Raw genomic sequence first — 27311 nt, 5'->3', positions numbered from 1 at the left:
TGAATATTATTTTTGGGAGGATGATTTTCTAAATGTTTGTTCCTGCCTAATCTGCCATGTGTTCCTAGTCTGATTATTATTTTAGTTGACCATGTAGCTCAAGACACATAAGAGTGGCCTTTGGCGATATATGCAATATATAGGTTCAAAAATGTAGGGTCATTGCTAAAAGTTTCATACTTTTACATTTTCTTAACACTTGGCCTTTAATTCATATGAATTTATGTATTTTTTTTTAAATCATAAAAAAATAAACATGACAGGAAGATAAATCAATAAAAGTCAAGTTAAAAGGAAAAAGAAACCATTCCTACCTCATTCCAATGTGATTTAGCACTTTCTTGTAAATCCAAAGGAAATTAGGTATATCCAATCATATTCATTGGACTTTGATGACAGCACACACCATGAAAAAATAAACATAACTTATGATGGTGAAGAACATCATTAGTTTTAGAAATAGGCTTGAAAATGAAAAAACACTATCTTCATGTGTGCATTTGACGTGTGGCTTTTTGAAAGAAAAGTACATCTGGAAAAATTCAAATAAACCTTTTCCTGTTCCCATGTTAAGAGATGTTTCTTTATTCAAATGTGATTCACCTAAATGACCAGATTTCGTCCCTCTTATTTTTTTTCTTTCTTACATAGCTTTGCAATAAACATTATTCAATCTGATTGACAAGGGTGGGCAATTCAGACTTTGCTGCTGAAGGGGTTGGATATACATTTTTATCTCAGACTCTAAGGGTTGGGATTGTGCAAAACACATTTCAATTTCATGTAGTGGAATTCAAAAATTGTTTATTTTCTCTTTCTGGAGTTCAGAAATGATGAGATTTCATAGTCCAAAATACTAGATTAACAATTTTTTTATATAAATCATTTGGAAGGATTCCACTTTATCATACCCTTTGCACAGCCAGAAATGGACAGCAAGGAAAGTGTGTGCATAATCATTAAGGATGTTAGCACGCTAACACAAAACAGCTTGCATTACAGATGCTTGGAACGAGATGATGTGCTGAAGTAAAATCAGCTTTACAGAATGAGCGATTGACGAAAGTCTTCCACATCCACTGCATCCCAGGCTGGATATATCATTGGTATGTTCTTTGTAAGCTTCTCTATGAGTGGCTTCAAGAGGCTGAACAGCATGGAGGATCCTGATGCAGACAGGTGAAGGCCATCAACCAGCAGTTGTTCCCAGTGCTGTGAATAACAGGACAAGAAAGTGGAGGCACTGTTTCATGAAAAGCATCCCACAATGATGCTCTCCAATGTTCACTATACAACCAGAAGCAAAACATTTGTTCTATAAATGCATATGCATGAAATATTTTAAAAGTTGATAAAATTGAATAAAAACATTAGCTGTGTTGATAAAAAAATGTATGACACCTACTGAAAGTTTCATCATTTCTGAGTACAAGTCAACCACTGGAGTACCCAGCTCTTTGGCAACCTCTACACATGCCTTGGCATATTCTCCAGTTGTTATATTATTCTTGCTCAATGGTCGACCTGCACACAATTATATTTCTCATTTAACAGAAGGGTTAATTTTTGTATGACGGGAAAGACCTTATAAAATCAGTAAAGAACAATGAATGATTGCTTGCACCTTGCTTCTTTACACAGCAAATCCCAGTTAACAGAACAGGCTTTTAAAATAAGTCTGCACTCCAGTCTTAAACAATAAATTTTGACTCTTTTATGCATTGCTATGAATTTGAGAAATAAACATTTTCATAGTGTTGTATATCATTTCTATGGTAGTGTGGAATGGAGGATGGCACGCATACACAGGCACACAGGAAGGGTGCGGGCTGGCGATGGGGGGTGGTCGCTGGCCGGGTGTCGGCCCAGTGAAACAATGACGGGCGGCGTGGGAGCAAGTTGAAACAATAGATGGGTGACGAGTGATCACCGATTTTGCCGCCTTGATTGATGGACACGGTCACGACCCAGAGTCGTGGGCGAAGTTAGTGAGGGAGCGCAGTCACCACTTCACAGGTGCGGGTGTTAATTGAAAGACCGGTACACTCGGCCGTGCGCACACTGTTTTGTTTTCTTTACCACCAACGGGACACCGGTGCTGAATGAGAGAATTAAACTGAATGTCGCGGCAGCCAGAGGTTGATGTGGCTGACCGTGAGATATTCACCCAAGTATAGCGTGGTGGGATGTAGTCACTTTAGTTAAAGATCGATAGTGTCAGGACAGGTTCATTGTAGTTCAGAGGGACCACGTGCTCCAGAAGTATATAGGCTAGGACAGAGCGGTAGTCGGGTCCTTTTCCCAAACACACGAGCAGGGACTACCGTCTTTGAGCGTCGGAGAGAGAGAGTGTGTGGTGTGGAGTTTTGAAATTGCCAAAACCATCGACTGGTGTTGGAGTAAATGATCTAGAACCCACGAAACGTGTTTTGTTGTTGAGGAAGGATTGGGGAAGAGAACCGCATCTAACCCTGTTACATTTCTATAAAGTGTTTGAGGAAATAGTTGGAGATGATATACAGAAGTAAACAATTACCAACCATGCACCCATATTCATATATATAAAAGACAAGCTAACTTCTACAACAGAAATACCTGCTCATACACAAAATAAATACAGACAGGCTAGGCAAGGTCATAAAGTAAACTTATTGTCACCACCATTATTATTCTTACTGACAACTTGCAAAGAACTACAAATATATCTTTAAAGTACCTTTCTTAATGCACTCTTTTCCCCATTCCTTTACATTGAAAGCAGGTGGTGTAATCAAAATTATTTTCTCTTGACTTACTCCAAGTGACTGGCAAACAAAAATATTCATAATTAACTGTTTAGTGAGTAAGCAAAATGTTAATTGCATATCGTAGAACCATCAGAATACAGTAGGAATGCTAATGTTTTAAGCAATTTTCTCCCTTTTCCACTTAAATGTTCCACCTTCCAGTGGGGAGATGGGAACCAGAAATGAAGGAAAGCTAATTTCACATATTTATGCCAATTGTACATACAATGCTGCTTACATTTAACTCTATACTTCTGCTCTTGTTTGAGTAATCTTAAATATCAAGGTCTGGATTTATGACCTGTTGACAAACAAGTTCTGGACCAGCAGGCATGCATATAAGGGCAGTGCACACTATTCATATAAACAATGTTTTAGTTTACCTTTAAGTATTTGATCATTCGTGCTAGTCCATCACGGTATTCTTGTATTGGAACATGCTGGCGTGGGTTTAATTCATAATCATTTGAGTCATTGGCCCCTAAGAAGATAGTAAATGCTGCTATTTCCTTTGCAACATCCTTGGTGATAAGTTGTGGAAGAATAAAAGAGCACCACCGCACATTATAGCCTGAGAATCCACGGTTGACAACATCACATTTCCTGCCAAATAAAAAATTTCCAAATGTACTTCTTTATATATTCTTTTTTATACATTCACTTCTTTATACATTCACTGGAAAAAATGAAATCGTTTAGGCTGTTTATCTACAGCTATTTGAAAACTCAATCTAATACATTCTATAGAGACATAAAAAGGAATAATTTCAAAGTCATTTTCAACCAGTGGAGGTTAATTAAACTTGTGAGAGGAATCTTCATATGCTTTAGCCTCATAAAAGCATCCATAAGGTGTTTATTTGATACTGAATAAAGTAACTTCAGATATCAAATAAAGTAACTTAAGAATAAACAATTTTAATAATAGAAGTATAAGACTTGTAATTAAGAATTAATTTTATCAGTCCTGGTAATAATGAAAATAATAATAGTATTATTTTAGAAACCATTTTTATCACATTAAAATAAAACAATATGATATTTTACAGTACTAACATAGCCGAACTCAGCCGCTTAAAGACTTTCATAATTTTTATTTATAAGCAATAATTACCATAGCAATACCTTTGAAGCAAATCAGCCACCAGGGCTCCCCAGCAACCATCTGAACTGAAGGAAAACTTATGGGGAAAGAAATCAGAAAAGAGTTCAGAAAAGACTGAATACTGTCAGCCAGTCAACCTCTCTCTCTCTCTCTCCTCCCTACCACATGTATGAGCAAGCCTATCGTGTTTTCTGTTTACGTGTGTTGTACTGATTTTATTGTTAAGTTGCATACCATCGACACTTCATGATTTTTAGATTTATGTTCTGTAGTATCGATATGAGATTCGCAGATGCTCACAATTAAACAACAATATCTGGAGATGTTCTTCGTGTTGCTCAATATATGGTCTTGGCTTTTGGCTAACGCTTCGATTTGCAACGTAGGCATATCATGCGATAACTTAACCGTTAAAAATTATACCTGTGTGAGAGAATCGCCAGATGGAATGACCTTTGGAAATCTCGATTAGATATGCTCTTGGCTACTTCGATTTGCAAAGCAGGCATATCATGCGATAACTTAACCAAGTCAAAAAATATACCTGTGTGATAGAATCGCCAAATAGAATGACCTTTGGAAATATCGACGGAGATATTTTCATCGTTGTGCACATTTTTTACAATTATTTGTATGCAAGCTGCCAGAGAGTTCAAAGCGTCCGCTTCCAGGTAAATGTGGGGTAACTCTGCGTAAATGTCGAGCATTACTTCCCTTTTGCAAACCTTATAGACAGGTGGCTGAAGCATGCTGCAGGCCTCAACGTAAAACAGTCGGATCCCATCACTAATATGACCGAGGCCGCCAATAAAAAGCAAAACATAACTAAATATAGAGAAAACATTAGTTATCACAAACAACACAACTGTCTTCGAGGACAGCAAACAGATGTAACTCCTTCCACCTCATCACCAGCACTATATATGCCACTTCGATCAGTGACAATATCGACAAGTTGAAAACGAAGAAATTGTTTATTTCCATCGTGAAGGCATTAACAACGATCCGAAAAGGCATGACATTTAGGAGTAATGAAAACAAGGTGATTCACTAAAAGAATCCATAACCACGAGAGCAAATGACAAGTTGATTGTTATTATGCTGGCTGGTACTCATTGTAATCCAGACTCAATAAGGATCGACATGATTAAAGACACATTAATTGTTTCATTCAAAATACGACTGAGAGACGCATATATGTGATAATATCATAGCTGTTCATTATTTTTGTTTCTTTTATTTCCACTGTAGACATCTGATTGTTTTTCACAAACTGATAAAGCCTAAAGAGTTCAGTTTAATTACAGTGTATATTCTTTCTGTTTTCATTAGTTGCTGTAGAAGTTGTACAAGATTTATTTAATTCTGAAAAATTTTGAAGCAGAACTGGATAGGTGATTATGGAATACCATCACGTACAATGTTTAGTATATTTTTGTTCGATACGTCGCAATAAAACGAACTTCAAGAAAGTCGATCTCACAAGTAGTTAACTTTGATGAGCGCTATAATTATTTTTCCTAAACAGAGGGTGAGTTGAAAACAGCGTTTCTAAATAAAAAGGATTGCTATGAACAACTGAACCACAGTGACAAAACATCACATTTTTTTGTACTTTTTATAACAAACTCAACTAAAGAAGTTGAAAGTAAATTTTTTTAATCAAATAGGAAACATACACATACAGGTGCCTACACATACAGACACACAGACACTCTCGTTTGCACAGAAACATATTAAAATATAAAAGAACATCAGTTTAATATCGCTTTCTGAAAATCTTAAAAGAATGGAAATTTAGAATTCCGGTTGTCTCTGATAAATGGCGAGATGGTAGTGACAACAATATTTTTAAAAAAAATTTAAACTAAAGAGCGAAAAGGAACGATCCAAATTATTTGAAGCAGAAAGAACATCGTTTCACAGTTGTCCAGACACTCAATGGATCATGGTGGCATTGCAGTATAGCTATCTCTTGAAGTCGTTGCCACAATGTCCTCTGACTTCAACCCTTCTCCCCCAAGTCTCACATTTCTTTTTGTAACAGGGAAGCCATCAAGGTGTACAGTTACATAGAGAGGAGCGCAACGTGTGACTCAGGTCTGTAGATCATCGTAAGAGCAGGTTCACCGTGACAGCCAAAAGAAGCGTGGTGAGACTCCAGACCAGACCACTAGTTCCACCTGGAACACAAATTTCTCAATAATTAAATATACAAAATGGTGATGGAAGATAATAAAGGTTAATCATGGAGGGTTAAATCATTTTTCTATTTCCAGCGTAGTGTTATGTGCACAATTGTTTTTAAAGGAACAAAATCAGCGACACACCTCCAACTGCGATTCACCTCCCTTAGTAAAGCACTACAAAAGAAAATCTGTATTTTTGCAAACAGAAATGTTGGTGATAAATGCAGTAAAGCAGTCTATTACATTTAATTTTTAAAATAATAACATATTTTTAAAAAACTGCGTGTAAACAAAACGCACAATAGCAGTTTTATTTCAAACAGACGCGCTGACAATAACGTTTCAAGGAAACGGCTGATATCCACATATTCATAACAAACAAAAACATAACTAGTTTCCATGATGAGCATGTCAAACAACACTGAAATTGCGTTAAAAATAATAAGCGAAGCACTTGCGTTCCAGACGAATAAACAAGAACGAACATAAAGGAAAAACACATCACCAATTAAAAGCAGGCAGTAATGGAAGGATTTAGGGCAAGCGTTTTGTTATTGTTGTTGTTTTTAAGTCAGCTTTAAGCATCATTACATACAACAAAAAAAAAACTTGAAGCCCGTTGTGACACATGCTTATTAGGAGCATCTTAAATGAGACATAAACTGTCGAATATATGACTGTTTAACAAGTTTTCGATATGGCGGTGATGTAAACACATCACCAAACATAATCGACAAAGTGTGTCTGATTAAAGATCTTCCTAGGCGCATTTTTTTTTAAAACAAAATAATAATTGCCAAAATCCTAGCGAAGAACACACCTACCTCCTCGAGATACACCTTCAAAAATATCACCACACACAAAAAGAGATCAAAAGCACCGACTGCAGAAACGCACCCAGACATGTTTTCTGATGGTTTCCAAGGTTACAACCAGTTGGAAAACTGGGGTTATAGGTTAATTAGGTCCTCACGCAGACATTTGTGACTTCACAGGTTTTGAACTCTCTCTATGCATGATGATATTTGTGAGCCTGTATCTCGAGAACGGACAGGTTATTCACTCATATTTAGGAAAATAATATTTTGTGAGAAGTTTGTGAGTCGAGGCAAGCGTCTTCAAAGAACAGCAATGCTCCAGCAAGAAACCACAAACATATTAATAAAGAGCAGGACAGAACATTTTACAGAGTAACAAGCTTTAGCTTCAATTCCTTTTTTATATGTACAATGTCGTCAGATAAAAAGGATATACTTCTGGTGCTTTAAACAAATTTTTTCTGGTGTAAAAAGTTGAAATATAGTTGATCAACATTACTCAAAATTCTGAGTGTGTGCTATTACTTGAAAGTTTAAGACTACTGGTAATATGTGTGTGTGTGTGCATACAATTACTATTGTCTCAATTTTGCTATATTGATGAGTATCACTTGCTGTGATGTCACTAAATTCTGTTACTTAAATGGCAATGTTACTATATCAGTTTGTTTGTACTAACAATTAGACTGTTACTAGGATATCGGGTTAACATTTTTGTTCCCCGTCTTAAAGCAGAAAGGTGGATATGAGGAGAGTGATACAGGCTCGCCGTCTGCCCATCCCGGGTAGATGAAGTGCAAGGACATCTACCTTGCAGAGGTGATGGAGATGGCGGAGGTTTATTTGGATATGTCTCAGACTATTGGGGACAAGCCATGCTGGGGGTTTGCAGGAGACGGCAAACAAATGGATACAGAAAATGGAAACTACCTTGTGACTGGCTCTGGCCGAGGCCACTATGTTCTGCTGGTATTTGTCTGGATGGAGATTCTGATGATGATGAGGGTGAGTTTGTTTCTGTTACGTTTACCGACCCTGCCACTTTCGAGGCCTCATTCTCGCCTGCTTCCGTCTGCTTCGTGTTCTCGGGTTTTACCGCCGTCACGGGATTTCCAGCCGCCGTCTTGGGCTCGGATGTAACTGTCGTGGATGTCGTGAGGTCACCACCAGGGTTAACTGCGACATCTTTTGACGGGTTTGCGTTAACTTTAGACGGGGTCGTGGTCTGAGGCGCTTTGGGAATCGTCGAGGTTTGCTTCTCTGAAGCTGGAGTAGCTCGCTCATTCTTTGTATCTGACTCCGAGTTTTGTCCAACTGTCCTTGTGGTGGTTGTGAAGGTTTCGACATTCGTATTTGACGAATGACCAGATGCCAGAGTCTGCGAGCTGGAAACTTCCTCGCGACTCAATGCCGGGGAGGATGTTTGCAGGACACCGGACGACTGTTGTCGACCAGGTGTTACAGTATCTCGAGCATTTTCTCCAGGCTGTTGTGAGGATGTCTGTGGTTTTTCGGAAGAAGAGCTCACTATACCCGTGTCTGACGTCACGCTGCTACCTAAGGAGGGGACACAGTCAGGTAGGATTAGAAGCAGAAGTAGCTGATGATTCTGGTCTTCTCCAGGAGTTTTTGTTCTTATTCTACCTCCTTTAAATGAAAGTTACTAATAATGATATAAATGTATACCTTCAAAAGGGTCAATGAAGGTATTGTATATAGAAATCTAAAAATACCACAACTGAAACTGTTTCCCTTAAAATATTTCAAGCTTATGTTGGATTTTTTTTTTTCCATTTTCATCTCTTGTGTCAAAAGACATTGGCATTAGGCGTTGATACATTTCAGTTTCTATGATCAGTTTACAGTTTTACACTTTCTGCATTACAAAGGTCTACAGTCATCATCATGGCTTGTTAAGGGTCACGTGAGAAGCCAAGGCAGTTGCCCGAGGAGGACGAAGCTTAAGACTTGTTTGTCATGCGCGTTAGAATGAAGCCATGATACATCGTCAGCGCACAGTTTCCACAAGAAGCAACGGCCAATGAAATGTCAAGCAAAGAATTCGCTAAATAAATGAGTGTTAATCACAAATGAAATTCTCTTCAGCCTGCTGGCTTTTTAATTGTCTTGCAACACCAGACTTTGTTAGCGTGAGATGCACTGGCGCACGGAGTTAGAAAAAAATGGTGCTCTCACTCTCTTCCCATCTCTCTCTCCTCAGATGAGAGAGTGAGGCCATGGAGGTCCCCGTAGAAACATGAGACAGATGCAGGTTGCCCAGTTAAAAAGCAGGAAACAGCCTGAACTGTGCATCATCAAGCACGTGGCATGAATGTGTGAGGAACTGGGGTCACAAGGTGTGACATCCAAGAGTGCAACTGTCCTCCACAACATTTAGAGTTAATTGCTCTGTATTCATAAGCAGCAGACGACATCGTTACACAGACAGTTACAGCAGATGTGTTACGCAGTTCATAGTTGTACATAGGAGGCTTAGGTATAGCAGACAGTTACACTGTTACACAGTTACATGAGATATTGTTACAGCACTGTTACACCATGCACACTTACATAAGGCACAATTGTAGCAGACATCGTTACACTGTTACACAGTTACATGAGACAGTTATAGCACTGTTACACCAGGCACAGTTACACGAGGCACAATTGTAACAGACATCGTTACACTGTTACACAGTTACATGAGACAGTTATAGCACTGTTACACCAGGCACAGTTACACGAGGCACAATTGTAACAGACATCGTTACACTGTTACACAGTTACATGAGACAGTTATAGCACTGTTACACCAGGCACAGTTACACGAGGCACAATTGTAGCAGACATCGTTACACTGTTACACAGTTACATGAGACAGTTATAGCACTGTTACATCAGGCACAGTTACACGAGGCACAATTGTAACAGACATCGTTACACTGTTACACAGTTACATGAGACAGTTATAGCACTGTTACACCAGGCACAGTTACACGAGGCACAATTGTAGCAGACATCGTTACACTGTTACACAGTTACATGAGACAGTTATAGCACTGTTACACCAGGCACAGTTACACGAGGCACAATTGTAGCAGACATCGTTACACTGTTACACAGCTACCAAAGATGCTGTTACAGCACTGTTACACCATGCACAGTTACACGAGGCACAATTGTAACAGACATTGTTGCATACGATTACACACTCTGAACCAGAGATGTTCCATTTCTAAACACTCCCCTGTTACCAAAGAAAAACATTCCCTTACATGCGTGAATGTGGTCTAGACTGTTGAAATGTATCTTTATATGTCACAATAAAGACACGTGTGGTGTAAATTTGAATATCTTCACATCTATGCGCATATATTGAAATTTTCACTGTTATATGTCCTTATAAGGATATGCAAACTCTCTAACACACATTCAGGCCTATAAAAAGATGTTTTGTAACAAGAGTGTGCAGGACTGGAGCACTTCTGGTTTCGAGTGCAACATCACCGTTACAGCCAACACAGTATCACCGTTACACCTGACACAGCAGACAAAGTAGATGCTTTACAGGGTCACAGATGGGTGACAGCGAGGACTTACTTGGTACTTTGGAGGATTTCTGGAAGGACACGGTTGCCTTGGTATCCAAGACTGCCTGCTGGTCTTTACTCAGAGCGTTGTAATGCGCCAGACGAAGCGAGTTCACCTGGTTGGTGCTGAGCTGCTTTAGCTGTGCCACCGTTAGTGCCTGCAGGTGAGAGACACGCTTGTGTTTACAGCTACACAATTATTTTAGTTTACAACAAGTTGACAGTCGTTTACAGTAGCAAATAAATGTTTGAAATAGCAAATAAATGTTTGAAGTAGCAAATAAATGTTTTTTAAATAGCAAATAAATGTCAGTTTGTTTAGAGCATCAACCACCCGCAATAAATTTCTGGAACTGACTTTTACTGTGTCCACCGGCAACCTGGAGATGACGCCTGGCTGAATGAGGGCCAGTTGATGACCAGCCAGTTCCTGCACACTGGATGAGGACAGGCCACCTGAGGTCAAGACAAACGACAATTTATTAATGCCATTGACATGTGATGCTCGCATTAAGCCTTTGTATTTGGCAAGAAGAGGGGATGAGAGATGAGGGGTCTGTTCAGCTGTTATTGCTGCTTGGAGGCAGCGGTTACAAATCAGCGAGGGTATGCCTAACTATTCCAACAGCGAAGCACATACCAAGCAGGTGGCCCATGTCACCGACGACAGCTGGAGACCAGGTGACCACCCGTTTCCCGAAGACATCGTGAGCTCGCGACACGTAGGCGCCCAGCTGCTGGGCGTTGCACGATCGAGCCTTGCCGAGGACATCCAGCGACTGCCTGTGGACCAGAGAGAAGCAGAGCATCAACTGTTTGTGTCAAACACGACTGTCGCTAAGGAAGGGAGAGACCACCGCTACATGAACAGCAAGAACTCGTTACACCTGTTAGTCCAAGAAGTCCACGAGATGTCACAGCATGTCAAGAAATTGTGTGCTGTCAGGACGGACAGGAGGTGCAATGGTACAGTGTTTGTTATGATTGAGAGAATTCTGCGGTTTTCTGTTATCCTTTATGGAAGCAGACCAACACAGTCAACAAAAGCAAATTTAAAATACTGAAATTTCATACTTATGGGATGGGTCCAATTTCAATTTTTAATTTTTTAATGCTGAAATAATCACTTTGAGTTGCAAGAATTCACTCTGTCTACTGTGAGGCTGTCCTCTTGCTTTCTCACTCCAGCCGTCTTACAACTGTCTCAAACGAAGCTGTTAATGTCAGGATGCAGACGAGTGAAAAATGAGGAAGGAGGAGACAACTTACTTGAACACATATACTGGAAGCTCAGATATCTGCACCACGGAGAGGCCACACACAAATTCAGACAAGGACGAGAATTCTCCAGCTGTTACAGCCGTGATGTTGTTCTTTTTCTTCAGTTCCAGCCAGCGGGTGAAACCTGCCAAAAGCTGCAAAGAGAAAACTTTCTTTAGAGAGTAACTCCCTTGACCACAAACTCCACCATCTACTCTCACTCCCTCACATCTTGCAAGTTGAGTGGGTGATGTGTTGAAGGACAGCGCTACATGGAGTTGGGAACTCACCTGTTGCTCGTTGAGACGACCGTGCTTGCCGATGCTGTTGAGGCTGTCCACCCCGGTTAGCTTCAGTTTAGCAATATCTTCGGCAGCCATCGCCGCCACCAGTACCCCGGCTCGCCGAACCAGCTCGTTAGTCCACGTTGAATAGTTGCCGAGGACCTGTGGAGGACAAGGATCGATCTTGTCAAAAATAAACCTGTGGAATTTGAATTATCATATAAAATATGCAGTCACACAGGCGAACACTGAGTTCCTGATATTTCTGCGATATAATAAATAATGGTAGGAAATAACAAGAGAGTGCCGATCTTTGGTCCTGACCTGTTTTGCGCGGGCCAGCAGGACGGCCAGGTCCTTGTCGGCCCAGTTGCTGGCGTTTCCGACGAACTCCAGGCAGTCCTTGAACTCCTGGTCTGACATCCCTGCCACCCGGTCTACACCGACAAGAACCACATCTTGTCGCAGTTGACGTAGCACGCTGCACGACAAGTCTCCCGCTGGAATGTAGTACGGACAGTTTGAATGACATGGACTCACAACGGAATGGACAGAAAACTGGACAAATGTCAGTCGGAGATACAACATGTGTCATTGTTTCTCATCTTCTCATACGTGATAGTCAATGTGACAGAATCTCGAGTGAGTGAAAGTGAGAAAAAACGCGTAGTTCGTGATATTGACGGAGGGAACAACGATTTCACAAGTAGTAGTAGTTGGTGGTGATGGTGGTACTAAAGACAGAAGCAGCAGTCATGGGAAAAGATATACATATTAGCTGCCGCAGTAACACCATGTGGAAGACAGGGTTGGAAGGAGAAAAAAAGAGAGAGAGACAAATGGACAAAGAAATATCAGGTGTCGAAATTATTAAAAAAAACTCACTCGTAGCTCTGCGACGTCTGCCTGAAGCTTTGTTGGAAGAAAGGGAGGTAACCGTGGCAGCTGCCAACATGCGCGTGACCAGACGCTTTTTGCCCTCGCTATCCTCCGTGACGTCATCGATTACGTCATCCATGACGTCAGACAGGTCTGTATCGTCGGGGGTGTCACGTGTGTCGGGGGTGTCCTCGCGCCACAAGCCCTCCTCCCACCTTTCCTCCACCAGCTCGTGGTGGCGCTCCAGGCGGCGCTCGATCGACGAGAAGCTGGCGGCCAGCGCCTTCTGGTGACGTCACACAATGATGTTCACAAATGACCGTATTATAACGGTATTATAACGGCATTATAACCGTGTTATAACCATATTATCGATATAGACTGCCAGAGCGTGACTGCGCATGCGTAGGTGAGTCTATGCAATGTATAATAATTTTGTATTGCGTGTATTCACGCTTGCTGACAGGGTTGAGGTCATTCAGTCCATTGAATACAACAATGTCTCTTGTTTAATTCTTCCTGAACAAAGCGACTTGCCAAACAAGGATTTAAACATTATTTGTCAGCGACATAAGTGTTCCTTACCTCGCAAATAGTCTCGAGTTTATCGTCATCAGCAAACTGGAGCAGGGGTCCAGCACTGGCTACTATGCTGGTCTTGCACTTCCACTCCCTGGTTGGACAGATGACTGATTAGCTTGTATCATGGACAAAGGTAAGTACATTTTACAATTTCCCCTTTTTCAAGCATGAAAACACCCAAGACTTGGGTGGGTGTCTTCGAGAAAATTCTTTTTACTTGAATTCCAGATTATACAGCCTGATGTGTAGGATATTACACACGCGGGCTAGAACTAGACCAAATGGTTTACGAGGCGGTCAGAAATAGGTATACGTGGCTAGCAGACCAATCAGAATATACAACAAGTAACCACCTAAATCAAAACAACCATAGTATCCGAAAAAAGGGTTTTTCGAGGCCACTCACGGGTCAACATCGTCCAGCTTGTCAAGTATTGCACGTGCTTGAAGGCGAGTGAAGGGAAGAACTCCAAGAGGACCCAGGTTATCCATGATCGCCCGCCCACTGAACTCTTTGATGTGTTCTGGGGTCAAACCCAAGGCCATCCCGCCCAGCAGCCGCAGTCGTCTGGAACTAGCTTTGTCTTGGTCGTCCTGGAAACCAGGTCAATAGCCTCACGATGAGTGTACAGGACTATGGGGAAATAAATAGTAACGAAACACCAACACCATCCTTCACTTTGTATGTTGATAACCTAAGGCCATGACGCGAGGGAAGTGAGGAGGAGTTGCAAGGTTAAGGCCATGGCCAGTAGCCATGAAAACAAGTCGCTGAGGGTTCGCCATATCATCAACAGGATCATAATAATAATAATAATAATCATCATCATCATCTTCTAAGTAGCATCATTTTTTCTCTGCCTACCTCCTGTTTGTCGTCGATCATGTCCGATATCTCGTCCGCCAGGAACTCCAGCTGGTCTCTGGGCAGTTTGGCCGTGTTCATCTTGGACATGAGGGCTACGAAGGCTTTCTTGGCATCGTCGTCAAACTCCAGGGAACTGAACTCATTGGGCGATCTGTCATGAACAACAACCATAGCTTTCTAATCACATAACAACAATCATAGCCCTCTAATCACACAAACAACAGCCGTGGTACGCTAGTCACAGTAGCCATAACACATAACAATCTCACAGAGCAGTCTACATACCCACCTACCAGTCTCACAATACAGAGAAGCACTCACAAATAGGCGAGGAAGACTCCTTTCTGCGCCACGTAGCTGGCAGTTACTTTGATATCACCTAAGTCGTCGAGGTCGTCTTTGTCGCGGATTTTATCTACGATGTTGTCAACCTGCAATGTAAAATTCCATTACAGTTCAAGAAGACCTTTACACCTCAGCCTAGCCAGTGAGAATAAACAATGCTGACAACATCACAAACAGAAAATCCGTCAAGCTTCTATTCGAAAAAGGACCGTTGATGACATCAATCGTCATTTAACAACAACATAAGTAATATTAGATAACTATAATGTATGATTATGTAAAAGAATTTAAAGTTTAGTCTGTGGTAGAAGAAGATAAAAAAAAAAAAAAAACGGAGGACGATGAAGATGAAGAGAAGGAAGAAGAAATTCAAGGAATACTGAGGGAATAGCACAGAAATTGTTTTAAGGAAAGACGAGGAAAATGATAACTAACTATTCCCGAAGAGAGCTCGTCTTCGTGGTCTCCCAGAACATCAGCCAGATCGTCGACGTCATCCGGGCGGTCCACCATGTCGTCCAGGTCACGTGGCAGCAGACCGCGCGAGAGAGTTCCGAGCCTGGTGACGTCAGAAGGACGGAGGGAACGGCCGCCCAGCGACTTCTTGACCTTCTCCACGAGTGTGGCGGCCTGCAGGTGGAGCAACACAATACAACACACTGTTTAGTCTTCTATTAGATTGCAGACATAATGTTGGAAGAAAACAGAAACCAAAGTATTGTTTACCTTCTGTTTCAGGTGTGTAATTAAAAAAAAATTGTGAGTATTTCAGGTTTAGATATAGCATTGGAAAGTAATAACTGAAATATTCATTAACGTTTTCTTTGTATCTTTCGCTTAACCGGAACAAACATCGTACCAGCTCGAAGAAAAGGGCAAATAAACCTCCAACTATACAACAACCTGTGTAAATTATCTCCCTTTGGCACCAACTATACAACCACCTGTATAAATTATCTCCCTTTGTCACCAAATCAGCTTAACGTGTAGTTTTTCTCACCCATGCTGCCTCACAAAACTGCACGAAATTGGCGAAAAAATTCTCTTCAACAAAATAAAAACAATAATTATTAATGATTTGTTAAAGTCTTAGTCTAACGAGGGTTACCTGAGCGGCTCGCCAGTTAGTTTTTGACGAGACCTGGAGAGATTTCACGACCTCGTTATCGTCCAAGTCATCGATGTCGTCAATACTGACAGCATTAGCGAGGCCAGGAAGTTGGATCAGGGACACGGCGCCAGGGTTCTTCAGCATCGCTTGTCTCGCCTGCGGGAAACCAACAGACTTTATCTACCTGTGTTCTACCCATCTCGTATAAATGTGAGTTAAGACGAAACTAGTAGATGTAGTTTTAAATGATAAAACAATGCATTAATAATTAAAGTAGATTTTTTTAAACATCTGTCAGAAAGAGCCTCACTGAATTTCGAGATACGTAACATCAGTTCCTATGTCCATTCACCTTTTCCACGAAGAGCCTTTTCTGGGCATCGCTGAGGTCAAGGTCGTCAATGTCGTCGATCACCTTGCTGACCACATCGTCGTCGAGATCTTCAATGTCGTCGGCGTCCAGACCGCGTGCCAGGGCCCCGATACGCCGGAAGTCCTCAACTGACAGATGTCGCGCCTGCGCACAGAATTGCATGACGTAGCTCAAAATTATTTGTTTCCTTACTGCATTTAATTTTTGGAGTAATAAATATGCTTATTTTGTGATGGTGATAAACATCAATAATGTCATCAATTATAAAAAGACGACGAAAAATATGGGTCTGGTTTGTTGTTTGTTTGTTTTTTTTAGCACCCGACATCACTCAGTCAATGGTTTTTTTCATATCCAGTGTCATCACTCAAATCTTAGAAGATAAGAAGAAATTAAAAGCAACCTAAAATTAAAGACTTACTCTTGTGAGATAGATGTTCTTCAGTTGCACGTGTCTTGTTGTGATAATCACTCACATCTCACCAATCATCACATGGCGGTATGATTATATTAAATTTACTTTTCACACGTAAATAATATTAGGTTTACAAATTATGTATTTGTACTCTACGCTTTTGTTGTGTTCTTGGAGATAATTATATCTAGTTACTGAGTTCTGTCTAGTTTGTTCACTGTTTTGATGTCCTTACCTTTTTATCATCAGTATCATCATCGTCATCGCTGTCATCGTCATCATCATCATCATCGAAGACGTCGTCAAGAAGCTCGCGGGCCTACCATCAAGTACGCAAACAAATAGTGAAGTAATGCAACTTATTCATTGGCTTGATATCACAGATCCAGGGACGTACTGGAACTCACTCACACACACACAGACACACACATACACACAGACACACACACACACTCACGCACACACAGATTTAAAACAAAATTCAATTCATCTTTGATTGCGACACGAAAACCTGGCCTCCAGCAGGTAAACAAATTGAGAACTGTCTTGTAAACATAGATAGAAAAATATCCATAGCAAATCACAATAAAAGAAAGAAGAAAACGGAATAAATTTACGATGGGCAGTCAAATAAAACAAACTGTTTATGGACTCCTTGCATACCCAAGGAGTTGGCAACCCTGCCATTGTTGGTCTGACTGACAGCACAATGGAAGAAGTACTTGCCAACCCTTGGGATTACTATCAGGGAATTTTCAAGTCCGAAATTTGCGTCTTCCACGTTTCATTGGACTGCTCCTTATAGTTTCCACCCGGCTATGAACAAAGCAAGATTTTCAGCAGCGACTACCGACATTACCTGCGATTCCCCGAAGTCTAGGTCCTTGAGGGTGTCCAGGGCATCTTTGACCACCTGGCGAGGAAGCTGCTGCAGTTGTGTCGGGGTCAAGCCGGGGAGCACGGCCTTCAGGCGCACCATCTCCGGGACCGTGACTTGTGTGAGGGACGGGAACTTCGGGGACTGCGACATGCGTCTGAGCAGGATGGCGGCCTGGGGCACACAAAGTTAGTACAGCTTCTGATGAAGACAGTAAACACAGCTCACGAATATCAATGCAGATTGTGGTCCAAAGACCGTGAGATTATTTTTGTACTGCTTCAGTTTAGTAGTTCACGGAAAGGATGTCAATGAGTACTGTAACGTTCTAAATTGGAAAACACAAACACACACACACATGCAACAATGCACACATGCACACACATGCACACACATGCACACACGCTCACATCGTCATCATCGAGGTCCAGTCCTTTGAGGTCGGCGGCGGCCTCTAGCAAATCGTCAGCATCCACATTTTCAATGAAGTCCAGATCATCGTAGAGGAAACGAACGACCCTGCAAAACCGACCAACGCGATGTTATAAGAAGTCTGTCCACCATCTTTTGTACCTCATGTCTTCAGGCTCCCCCTCCCCACTTCGTTCCCTCAACACACACTTTCTCTAATCCCCAACCCTAGCCAAACAAAAAGCTGAAAATTTGTTGGTAACAACACATTAAACGCTGCCCTTAACGCGGATGGACACACACGGGAAAAAAACTGACCAAGGTTTTGCAAAATTTTTACATGGAGGTTACATAAAAGTTTGACAAAGTTGAAATGACGATTATCCAGCAGGTATTCGGAGAATAAATAAATAATGGCAACCTCTCCACAGCACACCCGAGATATGTTCAGTAACATGACCATAATGCGATGTCTGTGGGTTTTCTCGGTTGTAAAGGCTCAATAATCTACGCTAACATTTTATTATTTCATATGCACTCTACATTGAAAATTTTAATAATATTTAATATTTGTTTCCATCTGATTACTCCTGACACTGATAACTATTGTAAACTGTTTCATTTATCTCTAAAATAAGCGATATCAATATATAATATTTATATAAAGTTCACACCGTGAAATACCACGGCATTGCTACTCCAAGAAGACCTTGTCAAGTGTGATATCATATCAAATCGGGGGTCAAAGGTCAGTAAGGAGGTACGTACTTTGCCAGCTGTTGTGATCCGTTTATCGGCGCCTGCATCATGCGATGACCGATGGCCAATCGTCGGCCGACAAATAAGTCATCATCATCATCGTCGTCATCATCGTCATCAATTCTACTATCATGCTCAGAGCTGTCATCGTCATCATCGTCATCATCATCAAAAATGTCGTAGAGATCGGCATTTAACAACTGAAACAAGCAGCACCAATCATTTTAATTCTATTTAATTACCTCCGAATAATTCACGATAGGAAAAGTTGTGTAAGAATAAATCACAGACTAGTTTAAATCGCTTGTCAGACAAAGGCAGGGAAAATAACGAAAAGAAAATGTTTGTGAATAATAAATCAAGGACTGTTTCAAATTTCTGGTCTGATGAGGTCTGAGATTCATAAGCAATCGCACTTTCTTCTGTATCAATGATGGCGCACGTGTGACCTTCCGCCCTCTGAACTTTAGATGATTTTCTGCATCGAAAGGACACGAACCATGAAACTATCTCTAAACTTTATATATATATATTGCTGTGTAAATATATATATATCTTGGTGTCTACACATTAGCTCCGTTGTATAGACACTAGGCTGAATGAGAACTGACCTCCTGTGGGTCAAGATCGTCAAGCGAATCGTCGCTGAGAGCGAGGAGCCCCTTGCCCAGGCCGCTGATCTGCTTGGCGTCCAGATGGTCCATCGGCTGTCCGGCCAGGATCCGTTGTCTCAGAGCCACTTGAAGGCTGGGGTTCGCTCCTCTTCGTGTTGCTAGGCGACTCAGTGCAGACAAACTGTGAAGGAGCAGAAAGCAGTAAAGATGTCCAGTTAGGATTTTGTGGAAGGTCAGTTGTGCCACAGGAGAAGGAATGGAAGGGTTAAGAGGAAGGAGGAGAGGAGGCAGTGCGATGGATGTAGTAAGTGCGACGAAGTGTTGTTGGTGGGAATAGTTTTCGAGTCTCTGATTGTCACGTGATCTGTCTTTCAGGGTGCTTTGGTGCGTGTAGTCTCGTGTAATTTTTCAGGTTTTATAGTCGGATCGTCTAATCCCAGGTTGTCATTGTTATTGCCATTATTAGTAGCATTTATTGACAAAGGTAGAATTACTATTGTTGTTGTTGCTTTTAAATGAATTTTCAAAGACTGTTGTACACAGATGAAGAACGGAAAAAAGGATTACATCATGTTCTCCAGCTCAAACATACTTTTCTTCAAAAAGATCATCAGAGAGGTCTTCGAGGAAATCGTCGTCGATTGCATCCGGAGAGACTGAGAGAGCGTGCTGCAGGTCTTGGGACGTCCAGGTGGACAGAGGCTTGGCCAGTAGGCGAGTCAACAGTGCCCTTTGAACTCCATCATCAAGATCCTGTCATGGAAATAACATCTTGTGAACATTGATACTGCCACTGTATGAAAGCTGTTCAATCCACTGGAAAAAAATTACCATCCGCTCTCAAAAACGAAATATCTTAGCGAGATCACAACTCCTGTGACAACAAACCTTGGAATTGTATTTTGTTGTTCCAGAGCTGTAAGTGATCAATCGTGTCAAGTTCTAGTGGTTTAAACATGTTGTGGGTGACAGAAATTAATAGATAGAAGTCGAAGGAAAGATTGTGTTATTTACAACCAGAGTTCCAAACAACAACAGAGGTTTTTCGCCCCAACTGCAATCTCGTGACCTGAGTGAACAGTCAATTCGTAATACATTTTACATACATGTATCTATATATAAAACCAACACACCATACACCATACAGACTTTATAATTCACTTACATCGTCACGGTCCATGTGTTTTGTGCATTCGACCACAGCTGCGAACTTGGAGAAGACATGGGAAGACTGTTTGGAGAACTGTTGGCACAGCTCTTTCTCGTCCTCATCGTTGAGGAAACCCGAGACACACTCCAGACTCTCCGCCTGAACAAAATAGTTCCCCGTGTTACCATCGCTCACTGTTTTATTATTTACTATAGCTTACTGTGATGCTATCTCCCTGGATCAGATTAATAAACCCCTTCGGTTCTCAAGATACGCGCCTTCACATCACCATGAACAGAAAGGGATCAACAGGACAGACGTCACGCTTGTACACACACGTGACTTATGAAAGCCTCTGTCGGACAGTTGGGACCAATCAGATTTCCTGAAGTAGTTTCCTACAATGGATCCAAACCAGCTGTTTGAGAAATAAAAGTTTACTCATTGGTTTTCCTTTTAATGATAAGTTGCAACGCTTTTTCAAAATCAACCTCAGTTGCACTCACCGACAGCATTTCAAAAATGTCGTCGATGTCCACATCGTCTTTGCTGTTGTCGTTGCTGGCAACAAGGGACGCGGTCATGGGACTTTCATCGCTGTGTGACTCGTCGGTGTCCTCGGTGACCGGAGGGCTGCGGCTGGTCCTGTCGTCATCATCATCCGTCGTCGTGGGATGATCGTCGTCGTCGCTGTCCTTGCTGTTGTCATTTCCGGCGTGGGACGTGTCGTCGTTGTCATGGGATTTATCCAGAAGCTCCTCGTGCAGCTCCTTCATCACATCGTGGACCTGCCGCAGGAAGAGGCTTAGACGGCTGGAATTTCTGAAGCATTGGCTCTGCAGGACCTTCTGGAAAGATTCTGAAAGGAAAGAAAGCATTTTCCAAAATTATTTGAATGCTTCAAACGTTTGGGTTATCCTTCTAAGTTTTCAATTTCACTTTTAAATAATTGCAAGAAAAGGACTAAAATTAGATTTTGTAATAAGCAAGAAGCATAAAATAAACTCTTTGTTACTGACAACAAGTGGAAAAAGTTTGAAAATCCTTCCAGATGTAATGTATGGTAAAGTAAAAGACATTTTCCCTCCAAAAATTATGTCTATCATATTTAATTACATTTATGCATACGAAAAATCAGCTTTTTCTAACAGCTATTTAAACTTTGATCTCATGATTGATACCTATCGAAACTCATACTCCCGATACCTATCGATACCTACTCCACCAGCTCACGGATATTTTGATACCAAGAATCACAGACGCAACTCAAAAGTGTATTTTTTCTTAATTATTCCTCCTGAAGAAAGTTATTAATTTTTCATTCATTTCATTTTCTTGTGACTGATCAGAAGCTACTCGTTCACAAACCTTTCTGATCGTCGCCCAGGAAACTGCCAAAGTCAAAGTCAGTCAGCTCCTCGGGCAAGTGCTCGGCGATGTCGTCGAGGTTGTCGAAAAGTGCTCTGAAGCCTCCATGGTCGTCGTCCAGGCCCCAGGAGCTCCGCGGCTTCTCCTGTGAGTCAGGTCTGTCTCTCTCTAACACATCTTTCAGTTTGTCCGCCAGCTCGCTCTTGCTGTATACCGAGGGCGTGTCCCGCCGTAGTCGTCTGGAGTGGAGGAGATCTGGGGCACAGGAAGGAAGGAATGATGGAAAGAACTAAAAAAAAAAATCTTTCAGCCATCCTGCCATCCATCATCTCCACCTTTTACCTTTTTGTTTACCTCCGTCTGTGTGTCTGCATGTCTTTCTTGTGTGTCTTCATGTCTGTCCGTGTGTCTGCATGTCTGTCTGTGTGTCTGCGTGTCTGTTTGTGTGTCTGCATGTCTGTCAGGTATCTTTTTTCAGTTTTCCGATACCAACCCTTCCCGCCACCATCGCCGCCCTTCTGAAGGTTGAGTGAGATGAGATCGTGAGATGAAAATGCCAGGAAGCATTGCATGATCTCACTTGTGAGATAATGTTTGCACCTCACTCGCCATGCATCATCCGAGCGTCACGTGCTTGGTGTTTGAAGTGACAGGTAGATGTATGGCGTGCTGTCACAGTCATACCCCGCACTCTGTACATACCCAGGTGAAAAGCCTGAGCAGGCTCCCTGATTGATTTAGGCGAGCAAATTCAGCACAACAAACAGTACAGAAAATATCAAATATTTATACCAAGACATTTCATTAGAAAAAGAAATGAGGGATTGCAAACTGAGATTTTGGGCGAGCGAGACACAACCTGTGAGTTCACTAGAAAGAACTTTGTTTTTGTTTGTCACTTCCGGGTTACGTATTGCCCACGTGACCCCAGACACCGCTGTCAGCGACACTTCCTCCTCCTGTCTTCTGTCTTAGTCAGGCTCAAGATGTAAGTCACCTTAAACAAGGGTTAGGGTTCGTGCCGTCTATGTCCGCCGACAAGATAATGTGTAAAATGAATTCCAGTAGCTTGTGCCGAAATTTCGTATATACAAGCCCCTTCCTCCACCTAAACAAGGAGGAGAGGGAGGAGGAGGAGAAGGATGTGAGTGAAGTTCGGGGAGAGGGAAGGGGTGGATGGGGAAGGGAAGTGTGAGGGGATGGCCGTGAAGGATATGATGTTTGTTTGCTAGAGACTGGAAATTAATGAGCTGAGAAAGCATGCGTAGGTGTTTGAGAAAGATAACCCGACCTCAGAGACTCAGAGACACAGACAGGATGGGTGGGAGGAGAGAGAGAGAGTCGAAAAAAAATTGTAGCAAACATCCCTGCCTGCCAAGGGTTGTACACACAAACTATTGTTCGCCCTAACATCCCGTACCATCCATCTTTTGCCGGACATCCGGGACACGTTCTGGCAAACAACGAGGGCGATGACATCCTTTGTGATCGATAGAAACGCTCGTCATTTCGCAGCTGGACGATGCTGGGGATCTCTCTGCAGCTGCGTGGTCTGCGCAGCTGTGTGCTGCGTGGTCTGTACAGCTGTGTGCTGCGTGGGCTGTGCAGCTGTGTTTGAAACAATGCAGACCAGCTAACTGCTTGACATCAGTGGATAGCCAGAGCGCCAGTCCTGGTGTTGAGGCTAAGGTCTAGCCACCTAAACTGAGCATCAGCACCCTACGACAGCGGGTCAGTCGGTCAGACAGTGATGGAGGACTCGGCAAGCAGCCAGAAGACCAACACAGTCCCTGGCCCCGATAAATTACGGGAGGGAAGAAGGACTGTCCCTGCGCATGCGTGAAAGATCGATCACTAGACGGTCCTGCTGCTGGCGCTGAGTGAATTGCTTCGGTCAGTAGGTGATGCACCATCCGAGCATCAACCTGGCAAGACTCCATCACTGTCACAGGGGCAGGCAACACTCGAATTGGATGCCAGATTTGATTCTCTGCCCTTAATTACACGGGTGGGTCCTCATTGTCCTACCAGACTTTCCTCTAACCCCTAGTCCACTTCCTACTTCAGATTTGTAAGTAGGTCAAGTGTCAGGCCACAGGCACCTCCATTTTAATGTTGGCATGCGCAGTAGCTTCCAATTTTGAACCTACCTGCTTATTTCGTTTCTAAAACAAATAATAAAATTAAATCGAAAAAAAAAAAAAAACATCGTTGAGAGACGACCGACGATAGACCGAACGCTTTCACAACGACTACTTGCTAGATCACGTGACATGAGTCAGCAGGGCATTACAAGGTGAAAATGGTCAGAAACTATGGACAGATGTCCTGTGAAGAAGGTCTTCCTCATACTTGTACACATTCTTCTGTTCTTGGCAGGCTGCGATCCTGTTTAGCAGGATGTAGGGGCATTCCTGCTTCCCTGTCGCTGTGGCTGCTGATCCAGTTTCTCTCTCTGTGCAGCGATGGCTACTTCATCATCGTCATGCTCAACGGACTAGGTCACTGCACTCGTGGGTCACAGACGAACAAAGAGATAGAAAGTTGGAAGAGAGGCTAAATACAATGCATCTTTATTGTCTATTTCGGTGTAAAAGAGATTTTTAGCAATAATTCTCAGAGGTGCTCGTGTACACACACACACACAGATGGTACATTTGTTAGTCCTGTTCTAGAGTGACATTGCAGCCGGTATAAAGGACATGGCCAAAATATTTTTCTTGACGACCAGGTACTTCTATCACGGCCAGAGGTAGCATCTGGAAATGGTGATGCAGTGGGTGAGAGAGGGTCTGTGATAAATAGCCAGTAGACATGATCGGACTGCACGCAGGACAAACACAATGATGAACTGATTGTGTCTGGTCAGTTCCCAAGGTACCACTAGGACGCTCTAAATGAAAAGCAGTGTCACACTTGAGAGACTTGCTCGACTACCAACGGGGTTGTCTCGGGTCAAGGTCACCAAACACGTCATCTTTGTGCTTGTGTTGCCCTCTGACCTCAAGGCTTTCACAAAAGTAGAGACGCATTGACAGAAGTTATTTTTCATTGTTATTTTTGAGAACAAGAGGTCAAGTGGAGTTGACCTCTCGCACAGAATGCTAAGCTGCGGTCAGATGCTTGGTGCCTGTGAGACTTTGGTATTACTCATGTCGTACACGCGAATGATTTATGATCTTACACGGAGGAGATGTAAGAAGGCGGAGATTAAGCTGCCATCACGGATGTAGACTTCACTGGATGGCGAACAATTAAAACTCAGAGTTGACGAGGGACAACGGGGACGTTGTTAGTGATGTACGCATGCGCAATACCTGATGTCGATTAATGCTGGAGGACACCCCCCCCCCCCCGCACACATAATGAGAAGGAGAAAAAATGTCACGTGGGAAGGTATTAAAATAATAATTAAAAAAGAGAGAAAGCACAGAACAATAGACAATAGGAGAAAATATCGGGGGTCGGGGGTCTGGGGAGTTGGGGGGGGGGAGGTTAGGGTGTAAGGAGTGGTTGGAGGATAAAATACTCCTTTATTATGTATGCAGCACCCAATCATGGAGGAAAAGGGTAAGGAGTGAGTGGTACGGCGGCCGAGGACAAGAGACACGTGCAGGTAACCATGCTCACCTGTCCAACCACGCCATCATGGCAGTGTCACGCGAGGGCGGGGCCACACCTAGCTGTTGACATCTGTCATAGGACATCACTTTGTAACTGCCGTGACTTCGTGACATCTCGCTTCTAAAAATGTAACTCTCCTTGACTTTAAAAATAAAAATCTTGAAGGCTTTTGAAGTGTATGGGTGTCAATTGGAGAAAAACTTATAAGAAACCTTAATGCAATGATTTTCCGACTATTACCAAATTAATGAATAGGGTTAATGAACAGTAGTTATTAAGAAGCTGGGATCTAAAGTGAATGGATAACCTGTACTGAAATGTATTTAATTGTAACTAAGTTGTTGGTAAGACAAATGAATGTTCCAGGCGCTGAAGGAGATGAAATGTTCTCATATCAACTTCCTTCTCTGTAACCGGTATTTTAAGTGTTGACAAAGAACAAACCATCTTCCTTCCAGTTCTCTGTTACAAGTGTCTGTGACAGTTTTCAAGAAGTTTGTAACAACAATGTATTAAGGAAGTGGAAAAACATAACCATAGCTCACAGTCACTGCAACAAACAAGTTGATGCCTTTGTCTAATGAGTCCATCCTCCGATGTGGTAATTAATAACTAAGTGATAATGGAGAGTTAAAAAAATAAAAGAGGATGAGAGAGAGGGAAAAACAGAAAAACCAGAAATAAAAGGGGAAAAACAAGTCAGCGCATGTGTGCATGTGGGTAGAGTATGTAAGCATGGGAGGCCCCTAGAAATAACAGCCTCAAAATGTTAGCGAACAGTTGTATGTGCAAAATAAAACACTTGTTGAAAAAAACAAAACAACAGAATTTGGTATAAAAAATGTTTTAGTTTGTATTTGTCAAGAAATAAAAAAATATCAAATAGAAAAGGTAAAAACAAAACAAAAAAATAAATAAAAATAAAAATCATAACAAGAGAAAAATGAAGCACATGATAGAATGAGAAGGAAGAGAATGAGAACAAAGAGCGTTTCCCACAGCCAGACTCTCACTCCGTCCCAACAAAAATGCAAGAAAGAAGCAAAACCGCCAAGATAAAGCAGCTAAGTAGAAATTGTAGCATCTTATAATAAAACAAATACAGTAAAAAATTATAATAGTAACAGAAACAAGAGGTCTTGCTATGGAATTCACACGAAGAAGCCTCTCTTCAACTTAGCCGCCATGACAATTATTTCTTCAAGACATTTGTTGTCCGTGTTCTCAGCAGCCAACTGTTCTTGTCAGAGTTAGTTGCCTTGAACCTCTCTTATTGCTAACTTTTGTTGAATTCAGCAAGCTATTGAAAAACCTCTTTAGTTTTGTCATCTGAAAATTTTGTCTTGAAATAAAGAAATGTGGACGAATGGCACAATGTAAAACAGGAACCAAAACTCTTGTACTCACCAAGGGAGGCTATTGGAGTCACAAACAAAAGGTACAGTCCCAACATTGCACGTGTGGTGGCCATCTTCTCGAAACTGAATGGGTTTCTGGGTTGTCTCATGGCCTAACATCTACCGGTCCTCACCTTTTATATCTCCATATGCGTGTCACACCCCACCCTCCCTCTCCCCCAACCGCCGTGCTTGCTTCGTCACACCTGGGCGAGCAGCGTCGTGCATGGTGGCGCTGCCTCATCTTTCATCAGACGTGTTCATTCTGGACGTCGACAGGCCTGCTGTCCTACAGAAATCCTCCCATTAGTCACCCATCTCACCGCAGTCCCACCACTCGTCATCACTTTGTCACACCTGAGGATATTCACAGAAGAGTCAGACGCGCGATGACAAGATGCCAGGGACAGACCGGAAGTGTATTAATGTTCTAGTCTGTGCGTGGAGACGCAGGAAGAGAATTCATTGCAAATGCGAATGTTCAGTTTTTTGGGGTTTTGCTCGTC

The 27311-nt window shown here is 42.1% G+C and overlaps 2 protein-coding genes across 4 annotated transcripts; both read right to left on the bottom strand.

Moving 5' to 3' along the window:
• Positions 1 to 561: 561 nt before the first annotated feature.
• On the bottom strand, positions 562 to 4575 carry LOC112565962 (isoamyl acetate-hydrolyzing esterase 1 homolog). The gene is made up of 6 exons (XM_025241866.1): positions 4436 to 4575; positions 3912 to 3967; positions 3170 to 3389; positions 2717 to 2804; positions 1406 to 1524; positions 562 to 1212 (listed from the first exon to the last, which is right to left on the bottom strand). Exons 1-6 carry the CDS (start codon positions 4505 to 4507, stop codon positions 1042 to 1044), a joined length of 726 nt encoding a protein of 241 aa, XP_025097651.1. The 5' UTR covers positions 4508 to 4575; the 3' UTR covers positions 562 to 1041.
• Positions 4576 to 4852: 277 nt separating this feature from the next.
• Positions 4853 to 26971, bottom strand: LOC112569580. Of its 3 annotated transcripts, none has more exons than XM_025247411.1 (26): positions 26816 to 26971; positions 21785 to 22039; positions 20923 to 21275; positions 20432 to 20575; positions 19859 to 20019; positions 19264 to 19447; positions 18662 to 18852; positions 17893 to 18001; positions 17465 to 17656; positions 16841 to 16924; positions 16170 to 16334; positions 15815 to 15973; positions 15142 to 15336; positions 14683 to 14792; positions 14359 to 14512; positions 13900 to 14087; positions 13497 to 13584; positions 12918 to 13197; positions 12357 to 12532; positions 12039 to 12194; positions 11758 to 11903; positions 11129 to 11271; positions 10847 to 10944; positions 10499 to 10646; positions 7933 to 8455; positions 4853 to 6074 (listed from the first exon to the last, which is right to left on the bottom strand). In XM_025247411.1, the coding sequence occupies exons 1-26, from the start codon at positions 26913 to 26915 to the stop codon at positions 6065 to 6067; spliced, it is 4512 nt and encodes a 1503-aa protein (XP_025103196.1). In that variant the 5' UTR covers positions 26916 to 26971; the 3' UTR covers positions 4853 to 6064. The 3 variants fall into 3 exon arrangements, with proteins under 3 accessions (XP_025103196.1, XP_025103188.1, XP_025103203.1); XM_025247403.1 differs by having other exon boundaries at positions 5530 to 6074; positions 7829 to 8455; XM_025247418.1 differs by lacking the exon at positions 7933 to 8455 and having other exon boundaries at positions 5530 to 6074.
• Positions 26972 to 27311: the final 340 nt, after the last annotated feature.

Source organism: Pomacea canaliculata, linkage group LG1, assembly GCF_003073045.1.
Source record: "Pomacea canaliculata isolate SZHN2017 linkage group LG1, ASM307304v1, whole genome shotgun sequence".
Taxonomy (NCBI): Eukaryota; Metazoa; Mollusca; class Gastropoda; order Architaenioglossa; family Ampullariidae; genus Pomacea; species Pomacea canaliculata.
The sequence above is the reverse complement of the archived record's forward strand: the minus strand, read 5'-3'. Positions and strand labels throughout refer to the sequence as shown.